Below are 19,899 nucleotides of genomic sequence, written 5' to 3' on the forward strand. Positions count from 1 at the left end.
TGTTGTAAAACGGTTCAATTTAATGTACCTGTTATTGAAATTGTTCTTCCAAGGGCTTTAAATAAACTCCTATTCATAAGAAGTTACGAATGGCAAAAATAAATGTTTTCTGTTCATTGAGCATGATGTGTTGCCTACAAACCAGGCTACACAAATATCGCGTGCCCATATTCAAATTAGGGATTTGCTTGAATCTCCCCAATCTCCCGTTTTTATTGAGGGTAAGGAGGGCCTCCACGAACGAATGGCCCAGGGCCCCGAAAAACTTAAAAACGGCACTGCGTCACATGTTCTGTCTTTCAAACTTTCATCGTTAATAATTTGAAAACTACTCATCGTAGAAAACTCCGGTTTGAAATTTTGTTCTTAGATTTTCTTCTACAATTTTTTTGATTTTGGGTATACTACCCCTTTAAGTATTTCAATGAAAGTCTAGTGTTTCTAGAGGGCTGCGTTGAGGCCCATTTTCAGTCCCTTCCAGAAATTCAACTCATCGCCCAGCCCAGGAAATATTCTACAAAACGTTATAAAACTCTAAGAAGCCCTGAAAGCAGTTTTGGATAATCTCATACAACTTATTAAGGCACTGGAAAGCGTTTTAGAACCTCTGGAAACCTTTAACTGCTTTCTGATTGAGATTCACGGTAATTCTTCATCTGCACGCTTTCCAAAGCCTTCTAAGCACTCTAAGGGGTTCGATCTAGACCCATTTTAGAGCTTTTTATGGTTCTTTTCAGAAACTTCCTTTTAGATCGCTTCCTGTGCCCTTCCCAAATGTTTTATTAGGCTTCAATCAGTTCTATCTATCTTTAGAAAATGCACAGAGACTGTCGGCGGCTCTGAACACTCTTTACTTCGTTTTTGCATAGCGCTTCAGACGTTCTGAAGTACTAAAAATCAACACTTTCTAGTGCAACCAAATGCCCACAGAGCCCCGGCATTGTTGTATACGACGACCTAGATTTACAATGCATTGTTAAAACAAGGAGCTTTCCAGGACGTTATACTTACCAAGGCGTTTAAAATGCATTATATTGTATATTATATTTTTTGCACTACTAGCGTCTGATGGCATGATTACTAGAAGTCTTTACCTTCGTATATTAATGCACTATACCTATATGGCCTTCTCAGAATCTAAAAAGCTCTCTAAACCAGTTTCTACTTTTTAGAACAGTTGTAATTTAATAGCATCTTCTAGAACAACTAGCACTGTTCTAAGGCTTTCCATCAACTTTCCTAAGCTTTTCACAGCAGGGGCGCGCCCCCTCCTAGGCAGTGGTAGTTACGCAGATCTAAAAAAGCGGCAGAGCACCTCAATGTGACGCTACGGGGTCATTGGATTTGACCCTTTTCAATAGGCTTATTACTTGTGGCATTTAGGTCACTGTGTACAGTTTGAGCCGAATCGGTTGAAGCGTTCGACAGTTATATAGTGTTCACGGACGGACACCATCGACTCCCCTATAAAGATTGCATCGCTTTGCTCTGCCGCTTAATAAGCGCCAAACCCTCCGCCCCTACAAATTCCTTTCATCCACCCTATTGTAATCAAGTACATTCTCACTCTAAATTTGAATTTACAAAAAAAATTAGCTGTGGTCAGCACACATTCCACCCACACGCTATTTTTTCCAAGTTTCAGCCCTTCCTTTTCTCTAAAAATATGTGTACACATAATGGAGATTTTGTTCCATTCAGATTACAGTGTGAGAGTACAAACTGCCTTCTAAAATCAGACCTTTGTAGTAAATCTTCATTTACCAATTTCCCCATTTTTCTACAGATTTTACTTGTTTTCCATTGCACAGCCTTAGGCCACATGTAGGGATTAAATATCAAATGATTTGTTCTCAAACTTTTTTAATGGTATTAAAAACCAATGTACAGGCAAACGTTTACAATATTAATAGAAGCACATTTTCCCAAGGAATATAAATTGGTAATCTTAAATGTAAAAACTATAAACATACTTTTATCAAAGTCACTGAAACCACAAATTTGAATTCCTTGTAAAAACGCCAAATCAAAGGGTCCACACTCCATACGCAGTGACGCAAATGCTCAAGACGAAAACACCTTATACATCTTGGCGATAGTTAATCCGTTGAGGACAATCTTTTTAAAAAGACAGTTATGATCCACTGTAGGAACCTATAACACTGAAGGAGCTTGGTTCCAAATGTTACACTTCAAAGTTGTAGCTTTCATTTTAGTCCGGAAGACCCAATGCTTTAGAACATGCACATTTCTAATTTAAAGATCTTACTGTACCGTTGTGGATACCCAGCGAATATGACAATGAGAAATCTTAACACTCCAAAATGAAGAACTGGAAGGCAATAAGGAAATAATTCCTGTGCCTTCTCCACTTCAGAAACATGGAAAATTACAGGATCACCAACTTAAAGTACACATAGGTGCAATTGAAATAAGAAGAGCTTTTGGGGTGTTAATCCTTGAGAAGATACATTCAGTCGCAAAATATTTCGCTGGTAACTGATAATCGACGTTTATTAAGAGAAATATATTGCATATGATCATATCGACACTGCAAATAACTCGAAGTCATAAACCAGTACACCTATTAAATATAGGTATCCTTGCACTTGAAGATCAATATAGGTACATTAAATTAATTTTACACTACACAGATTGTACACGAGATAAGTTTTACTAACGACGGAAGAATAAATAAACTAATATCTTAATCTAACAATACACTCCATACAAAAATGTCAATGAAATAAAAATTTCAATTTCTAAACTAGACAAATGAACTAGTTATGTACAAAAAGTCACCGCAATAATGAAGTCAGAACTCAATCACACTCTTGTGAAGGTGGAATGCATTTATTGAGTAAATACTGATGTGTGTTTTCTTGTAGAGATTTAGTAAGCTGAAAATGAAAAAAAATGAATAAATCGCTCAATTCGGAAATGTACAAGATTTACCTCCATTAGAATATCCATTTTGTTTACCCATACCTCCACCGCCATACCGCATGTGATTTCTGGGTCCTGTATTTTCTCGTCCTCTAAAATTGTTTCTGTAACCCCAACGGCTTCCCGATTTGCCACCGCCAAAGCTATCACAGCGACTCGCGATTTCAGATAATTTCGGATTTATCACCTGCAAAAAATTGTTTTAGGCTTTGCAATTGAGAACAAAAAAAAATTTGTTGGAAAACTAGAGGATGGAATCCAGACAAGTAGTGTGGACACCGAAGGTTTTTTTCCATATAATAATATCCCTCTTACAAGCATTCATGCTTCGCCGAAGTACGAGGCGAAGGCATGCCAAATTTAAGAGGATCAACTGTGTTAAAATGAATTACAAACCTGGTTCGCTTCCTTTAGAACTGCCACTAGATCTTTTGCTTGCTTAAAATTATTTGGAGTGAAGAAAGCATATGATGTCCCTGTAGTGTCTGAGCGTCCGGTACGTCCAATTCGATGAATGTAATCTTCAGACGAATTTGGATAATCAAAATTTATCACATATTTTATCCCTTCGACATCTAATTAGAAAAAATAAATTAGTTTTGCGCATAGATAACACGTATGAATTGAAATTTATGAAAGATTGTTAGTAAGACAAAAAATGAAACAGAATTGAAAGTTAAATTTAAAAAAAAATTAAAATAAATTAATAACTATGAAATACTAACCATTGCGCTCGAGAACTCACTGAATCCACAATGCGCTTGGCTATGACGCTTAAATATAAATTGGCAGAGCAATAGTAGCAAAAATTGCTGCAGCGGATCCAACCGATGTTGAAACAGACCGACTAATCCACTGCAGGACCGACAGGAAGTTTTATGAACTTTTATAAATTTTTTGACATCCCTTATCAGCAAATGCTTTCCCTCGATGATCAACCAATGTAAGGAAAGGGGTAGTAAAGGGAGATGTGAACGGATCTGCCATGGTTATATTGAAATTAAGGATAGGGAAACCAACAAGTGCCATATGTGATGCCACCTTCCATAATCGGTCTTCAACCTCAACTGAACTACCACCATAGGGTGATAGTCAGTCAGAGGCACCGCAAGACAGCATTGCATCCTTTTTAAGAACGCAACCTGATGCGTAAGATAGCAAAATCACGAGCTAACTACGCTCATCTCGCATGTGCCTCTGAAACAAAAAAAGGACAACCAGACTGATTAAAATGTCGATGCTCCAATGTGCGCTTACATACTAATCACTTACCAATGTACTATGTAACAAAAAAAAGATTAATATCGTATAAAAAATAACTACACTTACTACATGCAAAAATGCTAACTGATACCCAAAAAAGAACAAACCAGTCTGGAACATCCCCAATGCTACTATGCTTTGAAAACAATTTAGAATTTCCCCTTATTAATTTACTCCAATCAAAATTCCAAAATTAAGACTGCCAAGAAATAAAGGAGAGACGCACTTTTCACCTCTCGCACTTACCAAGACCTCGCGCGGCGACGTCAGTCGCGACTAATATGCTGCACTTTCCGTTCCTAAACTCGCGCATAACGTGATCACGTTCCGGCTGGCTCTTGTCTCCGTGCATACAAACCGCGGGCCATCCGTATCTTCGAATGTTACGTGTGATCGTCTCCACCTTCTTTTTGGTTTCTACAAATATTAGCGTTTTCGCGCCTGGTTCTGCATTGTTGCCAATTTCTTGTAATAAATTATTTAATCTGGAATAAGTCGAGCGTTAAGAGATTTATCTAGTGGAAGCGGAGGGAGAGGAGATTGGATAATAATCAGGTCTTCTTAGAGGAAAAAAACTTCGTCATGGTATCAGTTATAAAGTTCATCATGAGAAAAAACGGTAGATAATGTTTGGCAACCCTGCAATGGCGTGAGTTACCCATTGAATTTATAATGTTACAGAAGTTCAGGTTATTTTGTACATCATGCATTCCTACATTGCTAAAAAAAAGTGTATTCTCTTTTCAACAAATTTGCTTATAGAGAATTATAAATTATAAATGAAAGTTTACACACCACCGGTATCAAATGACAAGTCAAATAATTTAACATCAGAAGGTTCGAGTGTTAAACCACTGCTCTGGTCAAAAGAAATGAGTGATAGTTCTGCCAGAAAGTCTTTGACTGACAAAATAAACAATTCCTATAAGTTTGCTGCAAACTGGACATTAAACAATAGATTATAAATTCAATGGTTTTATGAGCTAGCGCAATCTCTGGACAGAATTCATTAAACTTAGTTAATTTGATATTAATTATCGACTTTAATGAGAGGTCAATACGATAAAGTCATAATTTTGCACTTTGACCCAATGTGCGTAGTAAAAAAGTAATACTTGCTTTGTTTCCTTCTCCTGTTCTTGGCACACATCGACAATCTGTAGAATGTTATGATTAGCCGAAAGTTGCATTGAACCAATGTTAATGTGAATATAATCGTCTAAGAAATCTGCAGCTAATTTCCTAACTTCTTTGGGCCAAGTAGCGGACCACATCAAAGTTTGTCTATCTGGCCGGATTTGTTCGACAATCTTACGAATTTGAGGCTCGAAACCCATGTCCAACATTCGATCTGCCTCGTCCAATACTAAGTAGGTGCAACGTTGCAAATTGGTTGTGCCCCTTTCGAGAAAATCGATCAGACGACCGGGAGTGGCTATCACAATTTCGACACCCCTTTCCAAATCACGCGCCTGTGGTCCCTTCGGAGCACCTCCGAAAATGCAGGTGTTTCTGACATAGGATGAGTTTCCGAACTCAGTAGCTACTTGTTGGATTTGCTGGGCTAATTCGCGAGTCGGTGCAAGCACCAAGGCGATGGGGCCTTCGCCGCGTATAACCGAAGGTTGGTTGTTAATGTGGACAATTGCAGGTAAAATGTAGGCCAATGTCTTCCCTGAACCGGTCTGTGCGATCCCGACCATGTTTTTACCGCTCATGGCAATTGGCCACCCTTGTGCTTGAATTGCAGTGGGTGTATCGTATCCTTGCTTGGAAATTCCGTTAATAACGTAGTCCGGAAAGTTTCCTTCTTCGAAATGTTGAATTGGGTTCGGTACCTAAGCAAACACTAACTTACAAAACTTGACAAATTAACGAAACTTACATCACGTCCTTCTACAGAAATCTGCTTTGCACGACGATACTGCTCAATTTCATATTGAGACCTATTCGCGACCATCGGATGTGGTATATAAAAATCTTTTTTAAATGGTCTCAAGTTTTTCATGTCCCAATCGGGTTTGCGCAAACGATTCCCATTGGTACTACTCTTATTACTACCGAACTTGCTCGGGGTGCCAAATCTACTTCCTCCACCACCACTACTTCCGCCGTACCCCCGACCGCCTCCACCCCTGTGATTTCCGTATCCATTGCCCATGCTATGGCCGCCGCCGCCTCCGCGGGGACCTCCTTGTCCACCCATCCGACCGCCACCATCGTGATTGCCCATACTATTCATGCCTCTTGGAGCATCACTGCCACTACTGCGTGAATTGTAAAATCCGTTTGACTTACTGTACGACCTAAAATTTCTCACATAATTGGTACGCAATAAATTGCAAATGGCCGTCTTCAATGTCATTGCTTTAGATCTTACTTTACGAGATTTCACGTACAAATTAATTCAATCTAACAAAAATATCATCGAAACTAAGACTGGAAATTGATTTAGGATTCACTTACATTATTAATCAGATGAATAAGTTTGACGTGTACGAGATGATTCAGGAAAACGACTTTCTAGTTTATGTTTGTAATGGCGGACACAACGACTATCCGTTCCTGAAACAAAAGCAAAACCGTAAATTTGATACCAATGACAATCGAAATGTTTGCATTATTTCATGCAGCAACAAACACATTATTTCAACTCACATACAAGAAAAATTAGCAAAAGAAACTGTACGAAATACAAATTTTAATTACAGCACGTCGTTCAACATACCTGGACAAGCAGCAAAGGCGTAGAAGAAAGGAATTGAGATGACGCCAGCGCACTTCGACTCTGCCCACAGTCGCCCCTCCCCTGGCTGTGGCGCGTGTACAGTACAGGGTGATTCAAAAACAAATCTTGTTTCCATGTGCCATTGATTACCACACCACCACTGTATAATCAATGCGTGTACCTCAATACATATGGACTCGTTACAGGAATTCTTTAACGCAACCCTGAATAAAATTGAATATAGTAAAAATATCTGGGGACTGGGGTTTCATTGCCAAGTAATAAAGTTTAGGAGCGTTAAATACTAAAGTGTGCTCCTTAAATTACAGGGCCCTGCAACAGTGCGTCGCGGTGTTCATATTTACTTGCATTTTTACGAATTAATAGCGTCATTTCTTATTAAAAAATAGCGATATTCACATACTCACCCTTCCAATGACCAAATAATGTCCTACCTAAATGAGTAAGCCACCCCAAATGAGTACAACGCACGTACCATAAATTTATAAATAACGATAAGTATGTGTTAAATGTGGAGTGTTACTTTAGGACAAAGGATAGATGAATATAAAAATCAATTTTTTTTGTTATGTTATTCACTGCACAATACAACATTTGAATAAATTAGAAATAGAGATTTCTGGTTTATATAGCGTAATTTATCACAACATGTAATAATTATTTAACATTACTTATGTTTAGAACATAGGTCATCATACTCATCATCAATTGAAAAATAAAAAAATTACAGCAGATCAATACTTTGATTACAGTCTTTTAATCCGTAATCGGCGGGAAAATTGAAAATAAATACTATCCTAAAATTATCATCATTACTAGCTGCAATAGAAGTTGCTGAGATCTGATCTTTAATTAATTATACTGTGAAGAGTTCCAGTACAAACTAGTAATGTTACCTGAAACAAAAGGTAAGTTAAAATCGACGTAACGCGTGAAGCAACTGATGTCAAAAGTACGCAAACAGTTATCACCAATAATTGAACTGGACGGCACGTGAATGTCATGTGCGCACCAAATGTCTTAACGGGGCGCGGGAGGCGGTGGAGCGTACGGAAATCCGCCTGGTGGTGGGAAAAACATCCCCGCATTTTGTTGGACAGGTGGCGGTGGAGGCGGAACAGAGTAGAATGGCATTCCATTAGGTAATTGGAAGGATCCATATGCCGTCGGTGGAGGTATGTTCTGGTATCCTTTCGGTAGTTGCGGTTGAGGCGGAGGAGGTATATTTTGGTATCCGTGAGCAAGTTGAGACGGTTGCGGTGCCATTGCTGGCGGCAGCAGATTCTGATAGCTGATTTGTTGAGGCTGATGCGTTTGATAGGTCTTCGGAAGCTGCGGAAGTGGAAGAGAGACTGGTTGATACGCCTTCGGCGGCTGTGGTACCGCCTGATACGTTTTCATAGGCTGTGGCAGGGGTGGAGGCGGTAGTGCCGTGCACCCATTAGCGGTCACGGGAGGTTGAGATTGTTGTGTTGTGGAAACAGTGGGGTATGCTTTCGTAGGCTGCATGGCTTGAAACGTCGCCCTCTGTGGTTGTGTTACTGCAGGTAACTGTGGTGGCTGAGCGGTTGACTTGCTTGGACGAGGACTACGACTTCGGCTTTTACTGTATGATTTTCTTCGCCTTGTTCGTTCCTTGGAATGGCTGCGATCCCTTCTGTTGTGACGCCGCGGTGATCGTGAGCTGGAGCGCGATACTGTGGGTGTATGTGAGCGCCGAGCTTGGTTTCGTCCGCGCCCCCATCGGTTTCGACCTAAAAGACAATATTTTATTATTGTACAATTTTTGTTTTTATTTTGTTTCTTCAAAACTCACGGTAGCACCTGTTGAGACCCAACACTTTCCTTTTATTGTATTTACTTTTCATGCGCCTGAGCGAATGTAGCGATTTTTGACATGGATGTTCTTTTATAAGAAGTTGATACCGTTAAAATTTCACAAAAATGACTCCACAAATAAGAAATTTACTTCTACGCATGCGTGAAAGCTGATTCTGACATGTTTAATTTAATCAATCTATTTGCTTATATTAACAGGTGCTTCTGTTCGAGTTTCAATAATATCGATTCATAAAAATTTATTTATGGGCGTGCGCATAATATATACGATCGATATGACTTTATTAAAAGGTGCCACTGTTAAAATTTCAGTAAAATCGGTCCAAAATTAAAAAAGTTACTTCTGCGCATGCGCAAAAAGATATGGTCGACAGGTCTAAGTGTTTTCCCGAGAAATTTTGGTGCAGTCGAATTTTGGTAAAAAAGGACACTTGCCTTCTTTTGATCCCCGAAAAAAAAATTGTCTCAGATCGACCCGGAAAAAATTTTTTCTTATAGAACGTGGCCTGTAGAATCCATAATTTCAAACAGTTCCAAGATTGGGCTACTAGTTCAAAAGTTACAGCCCTTTGAATTTTCTGTCGAAATTGGTTTCTAGTCTATAACTTTTGATTGAGAAGTCTGATCGAAAAAGTACGAATTGTTTTGGATTCTACGCACCAAAATTAATAAGAAAAAGTGTTTTCCCGAGAAATTTTGGTGCAGTCGATTTTTGGTAAAAAAGGAAGGTTATACACTGCCTTTTTTTGAGCCCCGAAAAAAAAATTGTCTCAGATCGACCTGGAAAAAAATTTTCTTATAGAATGTGGCCTGTAGAAACCATAATTTCAAACAGTTCCAAGATTGGGCTACTAGTTCAAAAGTTACAGCCCTTTGAATTTTCTTTCGAAATTGGTTTCTAGTCTATAACTTTTGATTGAGAAGTCCGATCGAAAAAGTACGAATTGTTTTGGATTCTACGAACCAAAATTAATAAGAAAAAGTGTTCTCCCGAGAAATTTTGTGCAGTCGATTTTTGGTAAAAAAAGGAAAGTACACTGCCTTTTTTTGAGCCCCGAAAAAAAAATTGTCTCAGACCGACCCGAAAAAAAAATTTTCTTATAGAATGTGGCCCTTAGAATCCATAATTTCAAACAGTTCCAAGATTGGGCTACTAGTTCAAAAGTTACAGCCCTTTGAATTTTCTTTCGAAATTGGTTTCTAGTCCAATGCGCTCACCGATGCTATTCGGGAGGTTGTGGGTTCAAATCCCGCTGCCGACTGCTCTGTCTGGGGTTTTGTCAGGGAGTTTTCCTCAGACATACGTAGCTTCGCATAATGCTAGCATTATGTTGAAATCTACGAGGCGAATGCTGGCGCAGTACTCTCCCCCTCAGCACCCTAACTCCGTTCCTTCCGTTCCCATCCCTAACTTTACCCATCCTTACAATTCCGTTCTCTGGCTGAAGAGGGCCAGGAAGCCCTGAGCAGCCCGCTCCTGGTATCCCTGTAGTCAGGGGTGCCGGAGGAATGAAACATGTTAGCCTTTTTCCTTTTTTTCTAGTCCATAACTTTTGATTGAAAAGTCTGATCGAAAAAGTATGAATTGTTTTGGATTCTACGCACCAAAATTAATAAGAAAAAGTGTTTTCCCGAGAAATTTTGGTGCAGTCGATTTTTGGTAAAAAAGGAAGGTTTTACACTGCCTTTTTTTGAGCCCCGAAAAAAAAATTGTCTCAGATCGACCCGGAAAAAAAATTTTCTTATAGAATGTGGCCTGTAGAATCCATAATTTCAAACAGTTCCAAGATTGGGCCACTAGTTCAAAAGTTACAGCCCTTTGAATTTTCTTTCGAAATTGGTTTCTAGTCCATAACTTTTGATTGAGAAGTCGGATCGAAAAAGTACGAATTGTGCCGTCTCCAAGTGGCCTGCAGAAATGTACGCAATTTATCCCATTAAATTTTGAGTTATTGTGCTAACAACAACTACCTACAACTGACTTTTTTCTGTTATGAAAACAATACTTTACCAACTCATATATGTGTGCGGAAAAGTAATAAACTATTACATACCTCGACTGCTACCAGCACTGTTATTCCAGCTACGGTTGTCAGCCATTTCTTGTAATTTTGGATTGATAACCTGTTTCGCTTCCTTTAGTACCGCGACAAGGTCGGCGGCTTTATTTGCATTTATAGACGTAAAGAACGTGTACGCGGTGCCGGTACGTTGTGAACGCCCTGTACGACCGATCCTATGGACGTAATCTTCCGAATTTGAGGGATAATCAAAATTGATTACAAATTTTACATCTTCTACATCTGCAATACACAGTGTGAACATTAAAAAGGAGTTACGTTATAATTTACTAATGTTGTAGAATAAGAAGAAAATACATAGCTTAAATAACACTGTAAGTACAATACTATTTTAGAATTAATTGTAATGTGAAAACACAAAAAGGGTACACTAGTGGTTAATTGCATTTGATTCACAAAGAAAGTATTTCTTAAAATAAAAGAATTAGGAGTAGTATTTCTCTTGACGTCATTAAATGAACCTAGTAAAAATAAGAAACATCAAATCATAAAACAATATCTGCTGTACGTTACTCCTAATAAACCAAACAGAACCAATAAATTAATAAAAAGTATTTATTAATCGTACTCAAAATTAAATTGTAAAAGTCTACATTATGCAACATACATGTTAAACCAGACGCCAACACTGAAAGTAGTGTTGCTCTAAGATCTCTTTAGGCTCATTTGAGTATCACTAGTTAAACATAATTTGCATAAAGTAAACTCCGCCTAACAGGTACACATAAGCACATCAATAAATTATAAGATGAAGTTTTAATTATTTATATGCGTACAAAATTACAATCAAGAATATGATAGTATAAATTAACAAATAAACGTGTAAGAGAAGTAGGTAATATTTTTTAAGATGCACGATTTTAAAATGAAATTTGACCAATGTCGCAAATAATCACTTGTGGTTCAAGACAATTAAACTCAACCCTTAATTATGATTGGTCAAACCTCAATAAAAATCCCTAAAGTACCAATCAAAATTTCGATGCGTACCAAACATTGTTTACTCAATATCTGGTGGGCAGAGAGCCCAAAGAGTGCAGCAAATATGGGCCCCCGTAGTCGAGATGTGTAACTGGACAATCACACAGGCAAAGCGGAGGAGCCCAGGGAGACACTGAGTAGCCCATAGCCTGAGCCAGTCCACAGTCCAAGAACCAGACTTCGAACGGCCCGGCACAGGGCAGATCGATAAGTGCCTCGGGCTTGCCCTTATTCACGGCCAGGTTATAGCCAGCAGTTCTAAACCACGGACTCCAACATGGCCGCCGACCCGGGCGAAATGGTTGCCGTCGACCGGAGAGGCACAGCCACAATGACTCTACTCTTATGTCATTAACTTGCTTGTGCCTCTGGAAAAGAGAGGCGCCCAATTTAATAAACGACAATACTGCAGTAAGTCCCTTGCACATAGCGCAACAGGCTAATAGTTTGAAAGTGCATCTCTTTGAAAAGAAAAAAAATACGTAAACTAAATAAATAGAATCCTCATTCAAAATCAAAACATAAAATATTAGCCTGTCATAAATTATTCATTTGCATTAAAAAGAAAGGCATACACAAAAACATCATACCTAAACCGCGTGCCGCTACGTCCGTCGCAACGAGGATCGGTGCCTTACCCGATCTAAAATCTTGCAAAACCCAATCTCTCTCTTGTTGAGATTTATCTCCATGAATACAAACGGCTGGCCATCTGAAAATGTAATTTTGTGTGATTAGATGAAATCGCATAAAAACTCTTATTGAAAGATAAACAACTTGTCGCACTAAACCTGATTTGTATATGTGTGAATTACCTTTTAACCATGTAATCAAATCCATTTTTACCACCCACACATTAGTAAAGGAGCACAACCGATTGGAACCAAATTTGGTACCTACACATATTCTTCGACATAAAAGGAACAATATTGAAAAGCTTTTGGCCAGAATTGCGCATGCGCAACAAAAAAACTGTTCATTTTTGACGTTTTTCCATATTATGGCAAATGGCAAATTTTGTAAGAATACCGGCAGATCATTAATATTAGAAGTAGGTATCTGGAAATGAAATTTCTTCGATATATCCAACATATAATAATGTTTATTCTGATAATGCTAACAGTTCCATTGTTGCACGTGATATGATTGTGAAAAAAATGTATGTTTTGGTCTGTTATTATATAACGTACACAGATAGAACCAAAGCTCTCATGCTCAAACCGTTTGAAATATAGATATGAAAATTAGAACGCTTCCATTGGAAATTTTGAGGTTAAAAAAAATTATACAGGGTGTTTACGGTCTTCCCTGTATCCTTTTAAGGGGCGGCAGTACAGCTCAAAAGGAGTCGACAAACCCCAAAACACCTCTTCCCTGTATCCTTTTAAGGGGCGGCAGTACAGCTCAAAAGGAGTCGACAAACCCCAAAACACCCTGTATATAATAATAATATATAATACCTACAGAATAATACAATAATACAAATAATACAAAATGTGATACCTACAGAAAGAGAATGGTATATTTCCAGGTTGTGACTGCCCTGGTTACAATAATGCTGCCACAAGATAAATTCATCACCTTGGTTTCCAGGTGAATTTCTACCAATTATAATTAAATTTGCTGCGACTTTTCCCGTCAAATTATGCGGGAGTAAAGTTTCTAAGTTGGTTTCAAAAACATTCTCCTAAACAAATATCTCATGGTAAGTTGGAGTTTTTATTTTGTCGATTGGAATAACAGTGAGCTTTCATAATCTTCCCACGTTTATCAATGGGGTATTTGTTGGAAATTGTATTTGTCTGGCTATGGTTTTAAATTATAAGCTGGAAATTGGTCGTGTTATGTTAGTTCTACAATTCATCACATTCAATAAAGCTTAATAACAAATAAACCGATATCACAGAATTCGAAAATCAGATACAGCCCTGCAAGCCTGTTGAAACAATGAAATTTAATAAAATGCCGCCAACATTACTATTCCCCCATTCAGTGGGTGTTAAAATTACTGGGTATTAGAGAAAAGATGGGTCTAAAATTGCTATCGTCCAAAAATGGCTATGGGTGCTATGTTAATTATCAAAAATAAAAAAGAAACATACCCATCTCTCTTCATTTTTCTAGTAATTTCATCAACACGTCGTTTAGTCTCAATAAAAATTATAGTTTTGTTTTCAGTCTCGGCCATAATTTCCTTTAGCAACGTGCTCAACTTAGCCTCCTTCTCGTACTCTTGACACACGTCGATAATTTGTAAAATATTATGATTCGCCGATAGTTGAAGTGAGCCGACATTAATTTGTATGTAATCCTTGAGAAACTCGGCGGCCAAAGACTGTACCTCTCGAGGCCAAGTGGCCGACCACATTAGTGTCTGACGATCGGGCCGAATCTGCTCGATGATTTTTCGAATTTGGGGTTCGAAACCCATGTCGAGCATTCTGTCTGCTTCATCTAGCACGAGGTAAGTGCAGCGACGCAGGTTAGTTCGGTTGCTCTCCAGAAAGTCTATTAGTCGGCCGGGCGTTGCGATTACAATTTCCACACCGTCCATCAAATCATTGGCTTGTGGGCCTTTAGGAGCACCGCCAAAAATGCATGTGTTTCGAATGCGAGATGAATGTCCGAATTCTATTGCGACCTGCTGTATTTGTTGGGCCAGCTCGCGTGTTGGTGCCAAGACTAAAGCAACGGGACCGTCGCCTTTTAACAGTCGGGCTTGGTGGTTAATGTGGACGATTGCTGGTAAAATGTAGGATAAGGTCTTCCCGGAGCCAGTAGATGCGATTCCGACCATGTCACGGCCAGAAAGAGCGATTGGCCAGCCCTGTGACTGAATAGGCGTAGGCGTTTTGAAGCCCATCTTACGTATTTCTGTATTTACGTAATCAGGAAAGTTTCCTTCTTCGAATGTTAATACTGGATTGGGTATTGTTTTTCCTTTAAGTGAAATTTCTTTACTTCTACGCCACTCTTCGACGTCGTATACTGAACGATTTGAAACAATTAGGCTCGGAATGTAGAAATCTTTTTTGAAGGGTTCTAGACGATTGAGGTCCCATCTGGGTTTACGTAGGTTAGACCCGGCTGTGTTACGCCGGGCATTGCCACCTGCACCACCTCCACCATAGCCACGATCACGGCTTCTTGACCGCCTACGATCGCGACTTCTAGACCTACATCAAAAGCTGGTCAGAAGAAAGGGAGAAAGCCTACTTACCTTTTTCCCGGACGGCCACGCATTTTACACTTTTATCAAAATTCGCAATTAAGAATTTCGCATTGCCTCAAAATTAACGAATAACGACAATTAATTTCATTCAATACACTCGAAAAATTAGCACAAGAAGATAAAATTAATTAAAGAAAGGTATAATCATAACGGGATTGCGGAACACAGCATCGATTCGTTCCGTATTAATTTAAAATAGCATTCAGCACGTAACGTATGACCCTGCGCTATCCTTGTCCATCCTTACCTAAACACATTTACGTAAACAAATACACGTGTAGTAAAAATCATAGGAGTAGTGGCGAACAAAATTCGTTCACAACGAAGAGTTTGTGAGGTTATGTTTTCCCCATTTAAATTTATCTACGAAATGGATATTTTCAAACAGCTCAAAGAAAAGTGTGTCTTCATTGACAAGGAAATTCGTGAAATCAACGATAAAGTGAAGGATTTAGAAGACGGAGCAGAAGTTAGTCCCAAAAGTATATACAAATTTAATGAAAATCTGAAACAGCTCGAAAAGTCTGTTAAAGGTATCATCACCGAGTTGACAAAAGACATTGAAGACCAACAACAGTTGCTTGGTGAATGTAAAAGCGTGATAAGAGGTGTATTATGTTTAACAGATAATTTACAAAGTGAAGATTCTGAGTCCGTTGACGATAGCTCTACATCTACCCCTACGGAAGATGAAGATATAGAAAACATTGCCCCAATAGAAGAGCCGAAAGTACCCGAGGAGAATTCATCTGATATAGATTCAGCACTTACTGTATTAAATAAATCGTTACCCAGGCTATTGTAATTGTTAATTTTTTAAATAATAAAGAAACAGCATGAATGAATCATTTCTGACCCTTAATGTTTATGAAAAAACAAATTGATTTGGTAACAATATATCTTTCCGGCCTTGAGTATGAACAATCAGCTCGCACTTTTACGTATAACAATCTTTATAGATATTTATTGTCGAAGGGTATATGTATGAGGCCCGTGATTTTTGTGGTGTGGTTGACGGTTGTCTCTTTTCTTGCCAACTATAGGATCTCCCGTACCTCTAAATTTTTTCACAGACCACAATATGTAGACCAAGTTTATAGTTGTTCAAGCGCAGAAGAAAATGGCCATTTTACTAAAATTATTTTATTCGCGAAAATCTGCCCTATTGTAAAACGGCTGAAACAAATGAACCCAAAGGTGCATATCTTAGCAACTTGTGTGCAAGAAATATATCCATTGGTGACGTTAAAAAAAAAGCTATTTCTGTTTAAAAAAAATGCGCTTTATCTGCACAAGAGATCACATTTGTTACAGCCGTTTTACAATACAACATATTTTCGCGAATACCGCAAGGACAGCTATGAAAAGGATTTGAAACACAGCAATAATTACCAATTACATAGTTCTCATAGGGCCCCTTGCACAAAAGCAGTTTAAACCTCGTTTTAAGTTAACGCAATGTATTAGATGAAATTTGAAACCAAACCAAACCAGCAACTAATTTCTATATGAAATTGGTGCCCCATCTGTACAACATACTTACACAGGTCAATTGTGGTGATCAGTGGCGTAGGAAGGGGGGTGCGGACCTGTAGGGGTGACAAAAACGTATCTAAAATTTGAAAAGGCTTATGATTAATTATAGCAAGGGTGACAAGTTGAAATTCCGCCCCGGGTGTCAGAAGACCTTGCTACGCCACTGGTGGTGATAATCAGTACCTTCATAAACGAAAGCAAACTGGCTAGCAGCCACTTTCCAACATTCAAAATCTACCAGCACAGCAAACTGTAGCAAACCAAAAGATACAATACAGTAGTGAAATAAAAACACCAAGAAAAAGTTCCACTAAAAATATACATGTATTTTGTAGACTACCCAACTGTATTGAAAGACAATGAACAAGGTCATGTATCCCATATATAGTTGGCAATAACTTAGAAGATTGTTATGAATGAATAGAACAAATATCTATACTACAGTAGAGCATTTTCCCTACCAGTAACCACCCACACAATTCATATCAACCAATTCAATTACAAAAGAAAAATACTATGCATTTTTTTTAAATAAATATGTACATCATACTTCACACATACAAACTATATCTAAACATTATTTTAAACAAAAAAATTATTATAAGCAGTAACACTTAAAACGCATATCGAGTTCGAATGTCCTCAAGTTTCTTGGAAACTTCTGCAGGTGTACGTTCAAGATCGATAGCAATACTTTTTTGCTTGCTTGGTTCAAGTGAATTATATTGTTCACATAAGTCTCCATCAATTACGTTCTGGAATGAAAGTCGTGAGTTAACATTACAAATTCTGTATGCAATACAAACCTTCACTGGATAATAATAGCTTCTAAATGACAAGTGATCCCGCCCACACAACGGTGAATTCTCACTGCGCATGTGCATCTCAAGATGCTGAAAGAAGTCGTGATCTTCGTGGGAAGTAAATGGTACCAAAACGCCGACGGAGCCGGAAACGGTCGTGTAAATTAGAGATTCCCAGCCACCAGGAATCAAGGTAGCCTTCTGTAACCAAGTGACAGTTTCGCCCACATGGAATGTTGCTATTGTATCAGCCTTTTGAGATGCTCCATTTAAGAGACCTCGATCCCACAAGCTTTTGTTTCCCGTTGGATCCTCGTCCACATCATCTGTTGTGTTGGGGGGAAGTCGTACAATGCCAATGTTACCAAACTTGTCCGCCGTTGCGACGGTGTCATAGTCAAGGACTGAGGTGCAGGTTATCCAACGTGGATGTGTGTCATCCGCGAATATGATCAGCTGATTTTCGTGCTTTTTGTAACGAACCATGTAGATAGATTCTTGAACATCGGCGACAAAAATTCGCCGACCCATCGCCTGAATATTGACGATGAGATTTGGAATGTGCTGCAATATACAAACAAGTATCAGTAAATGGGGGTAAGCTGTGCAGGAGAGCATCTTAAAATTTCTTTTTAAATCAGTACTGCAGGATGTTTCAACACTGAACAATAAGTAAATGTGTATTTTTGTCATCATTTAATGAGGGTAATTACACAAACCGAAGAGTAATGTTAAAATACTATCGCAAGTTATACATAGAAATCAAAAGTTAGCGACTGTCTAGTCACCTTTGGAATTTTTGTTTACATGAGAAATCATACTTAACTTGGCAACAATGCATTGTATTGTACTTTTCATCTCTTTAGGGTGTATAAATAACAAGATGTTTACGACCTATTACCTACCAATAGAAAAAATTACCTTATTCTCACATTTGCGCAATAACTTCTTTTTTCCATAATCGTATAACCTCAACAATCGACCGACCCCGGCCAACAACCGACCATTATACGAACAAACGGCATAAGGAACTTCTTCAACTGGTGTACGATGTATTAGTTCTAACTCGCGACAAGACATCTCCACTTTATAGGTATCTATATATCCCGAAATACATAACCTAGGATTGAGCTGTAAATCCTTGGCGACGCCGACTATCAAAAACCACTGGTGTTCAGGTTGTCCGTTAAACTTGACCAAAGATATACACATTGCAGCTTCATTTTGTTCGAATCTTTTCATTTTAAATGTAGTCCCTTGTACCGGATCCATTATTCTCATTGTAGAAGCCCACATTCCGTGTCCCGCTTTCGGCGCAGAGAAGATATTTTCCGGCAAGTCCTCATTTAAAAAAGCTTCCGCCATTTCCTTTGCCAACTCTTGTTCTTCTTCACCTGCCGCCTCGCGCATTTCTTCCGCCATCTGCAAACGGCGCTGCTTTTTTGTATCCTCAGTGTAGGCATTATGTTCCGTCTCTAGCATAATAATATTGGACGTCTCTGGATGGATAACAAATTTTCGTGGCGTATACTCAAGGGGAAACGAAATCTGATTGAAAACTGCGCCCAATTTTTCCAAGGCCAAAATACGAAGAGTGTTAGTGGAAATTGCAACAATACCCTCGGGACATTGCTCGGAACTGAAACCGGACGCGTACTCTAAACTTTCATATGACAAGGGTGTTAAATAGAAACGGCTTTGATAGTAGTAACTTAGCCACGAACGACTGCTCATAGCCAATACTGCTTCCGAGTCTTGCATTCTTATGCGGAATAGCTTGACGGGTCGCGAGCCAAGATATCTTGTTCTGGTATCGGTCAAATCACCCGAAACAGGATCCAATACAGTCCTGAGGAGAGCACCATTTTGTAAACCAATGTTTAAATACAAGGTACTTGTGGTGCTAGCAGCTGCAGCATCTTCAGGGTTACGTTCTGTACAACCCATTTCGACAATACAAAGTGATTCCGGACACACGGGTAGTGCCTGCATAGAGCGGGGCGATAGACAATCGGTTGGATCTAACGATATAATTCTGACAGTGTTATCTGCCAAGCCGACTGCGAGAAACCAAGAACGTTGCTCTCCAGGTGCCACATTTGCTAATGCCATACAGACTACATCTGAATTCATCCGCTTACGGTCTTTGTATTCGTGCAACTGACCCGTCTGAAAAGAACAAGAGTGTAATCAAATGTTTATAGAAGGGTTGAGTGGTAGAACAAATGTTTCTTAATGATTCACTTCGATATGTTACAAAACCATAGCAAAGGCGACAAAAAGATCTTCCTATAGCATGAAGAAATATCTGATAACTTTTACAGTTACCAGTAGTTATATTCACGCACAATTATTTTTCATAATATACCCACCGGATCCATTTCGAAATACACCAACTCTCCTCCCGATAACGCTATGACCACCTGCCTCTGGTTCACCGCGCATTTAACAATGGTCTTTTTTCCAGGT

General features: G+C 38.8%; 2 protein-coding genes across 2 annotated transcripts; both read right to left on the reverse strand.

Annotated features, from left to right (window-relative positions):
• Nucleotides 1-1,846: 1,846 nt before the first annotated feature.
• On the reverse strand, nt 1,847-15,221 carry LOC116174639. Its single transcript, XM_031492580.1, has 12 exons — nt 15,080-15,221; nt 13,962-15,035; nt 12,450-12,571; nt 10,852-11,100; nt 7,984-8,712; nt 7,821-7,854; nt 6,095-6,515; nt 5,329-6,047; nt 4,456-4,694; nt 3,343-3,521; nt 2,956-3,133; nt 1,847-2,900 (listed from the first exon to the last, which is right to left on the reverse strand). The coding sequence occupies exons 1-12, from the start codon at nt 15,100-15,102 to the stop codon at nt 2,893-2,895; spliced, it is 3,975 nt and encodes a 1,324-aa protein (XP_031348440.1). The 5' UTR covers nt 15,103-15,221; the 3' UTR covers nt 1,847-2,892.
• Nucleotides 15,222-17,125: 1,904 nt separating this feature from the next.
• On the reverse strand, nt 17,126-19,893 carry LOC116173350 (splicing factor 3B subunit 3-like). Its single transcript, XM_031490754.1, has 4 exons — nt 19,803-19,893; nt 18,352-19,599; nt 17,434-17,994; nt 17,126-17,382 (listed from the first exon to the last, which is right to left on the reverse strand). Exons 1-4 carry the CDS (start codon nt 19,809-19,811, stop codon nt 17,242-17,244), a joined length of 1,959 nt encoding a protein of 652 aa, XP_031346614.1. The 5' UTR covers nt 19,812-19,893; the 3' UTR covers nt 17,126-17,241.
• Nucleotides 19,894-19,899: the final 6 nt, after the last annotated feature.

Source organism: Photinus pyralis, unplaced genomic scaffold (genome assembly GCF_008802855.1).
Source record: "Photinus pyralis isolate 1611_PpyrPB1 unplaced genomic scaffold, Ppyr1.3 Ppyr1.4_LG6, whole genome shotgun sequence".
NCBI classification, from domain to species: Eukaryota; Metazoa; Arthropoda; class Insecta; order Coleoptera; family Lampyridae; genus Photinus; species Photinus pyralis.

Bases quoted from the DNA above. Each gene is read 5' to 3' on its own strand.
- LOC116174639 (XM_031492580.1), bottom strand. From the start codon at position 15,102: ATGCGTGGCCGTCCGGGAAAAAG. The intron at 8,713-10,851 runs GTATGTAATAGT...ATTGTCTTTTAG, and splicing joins CAGTGCTGGTAGCAGTCGAG to GTCGAAACCGATGGGGGCGC. The intron at 3,522-4,455 runs GTAAGTGCGAGA...TTTTCTAATTAG, and splicing joins CGTCGCCGCGCGAGGTCTTG to ATGTCGAAGGGATAAAATAT.
- LOC116173350 (XM_031490754.1), bottom strand. The intron at 17,995-18,351 runs GTAATTTTTTCT...TGTATATTGCAG, and splicing joins TGCGCAAATGTGAGAATAAG to CACATTCCAAATCTCATCGT. The intron at 17,383-17,433 runs GTTTGTATTGCA...CTTTCATTCCAG, and splicing joins GCTATTATTATCCAGTGAAG to AACGTAATTGATGGAGACTT.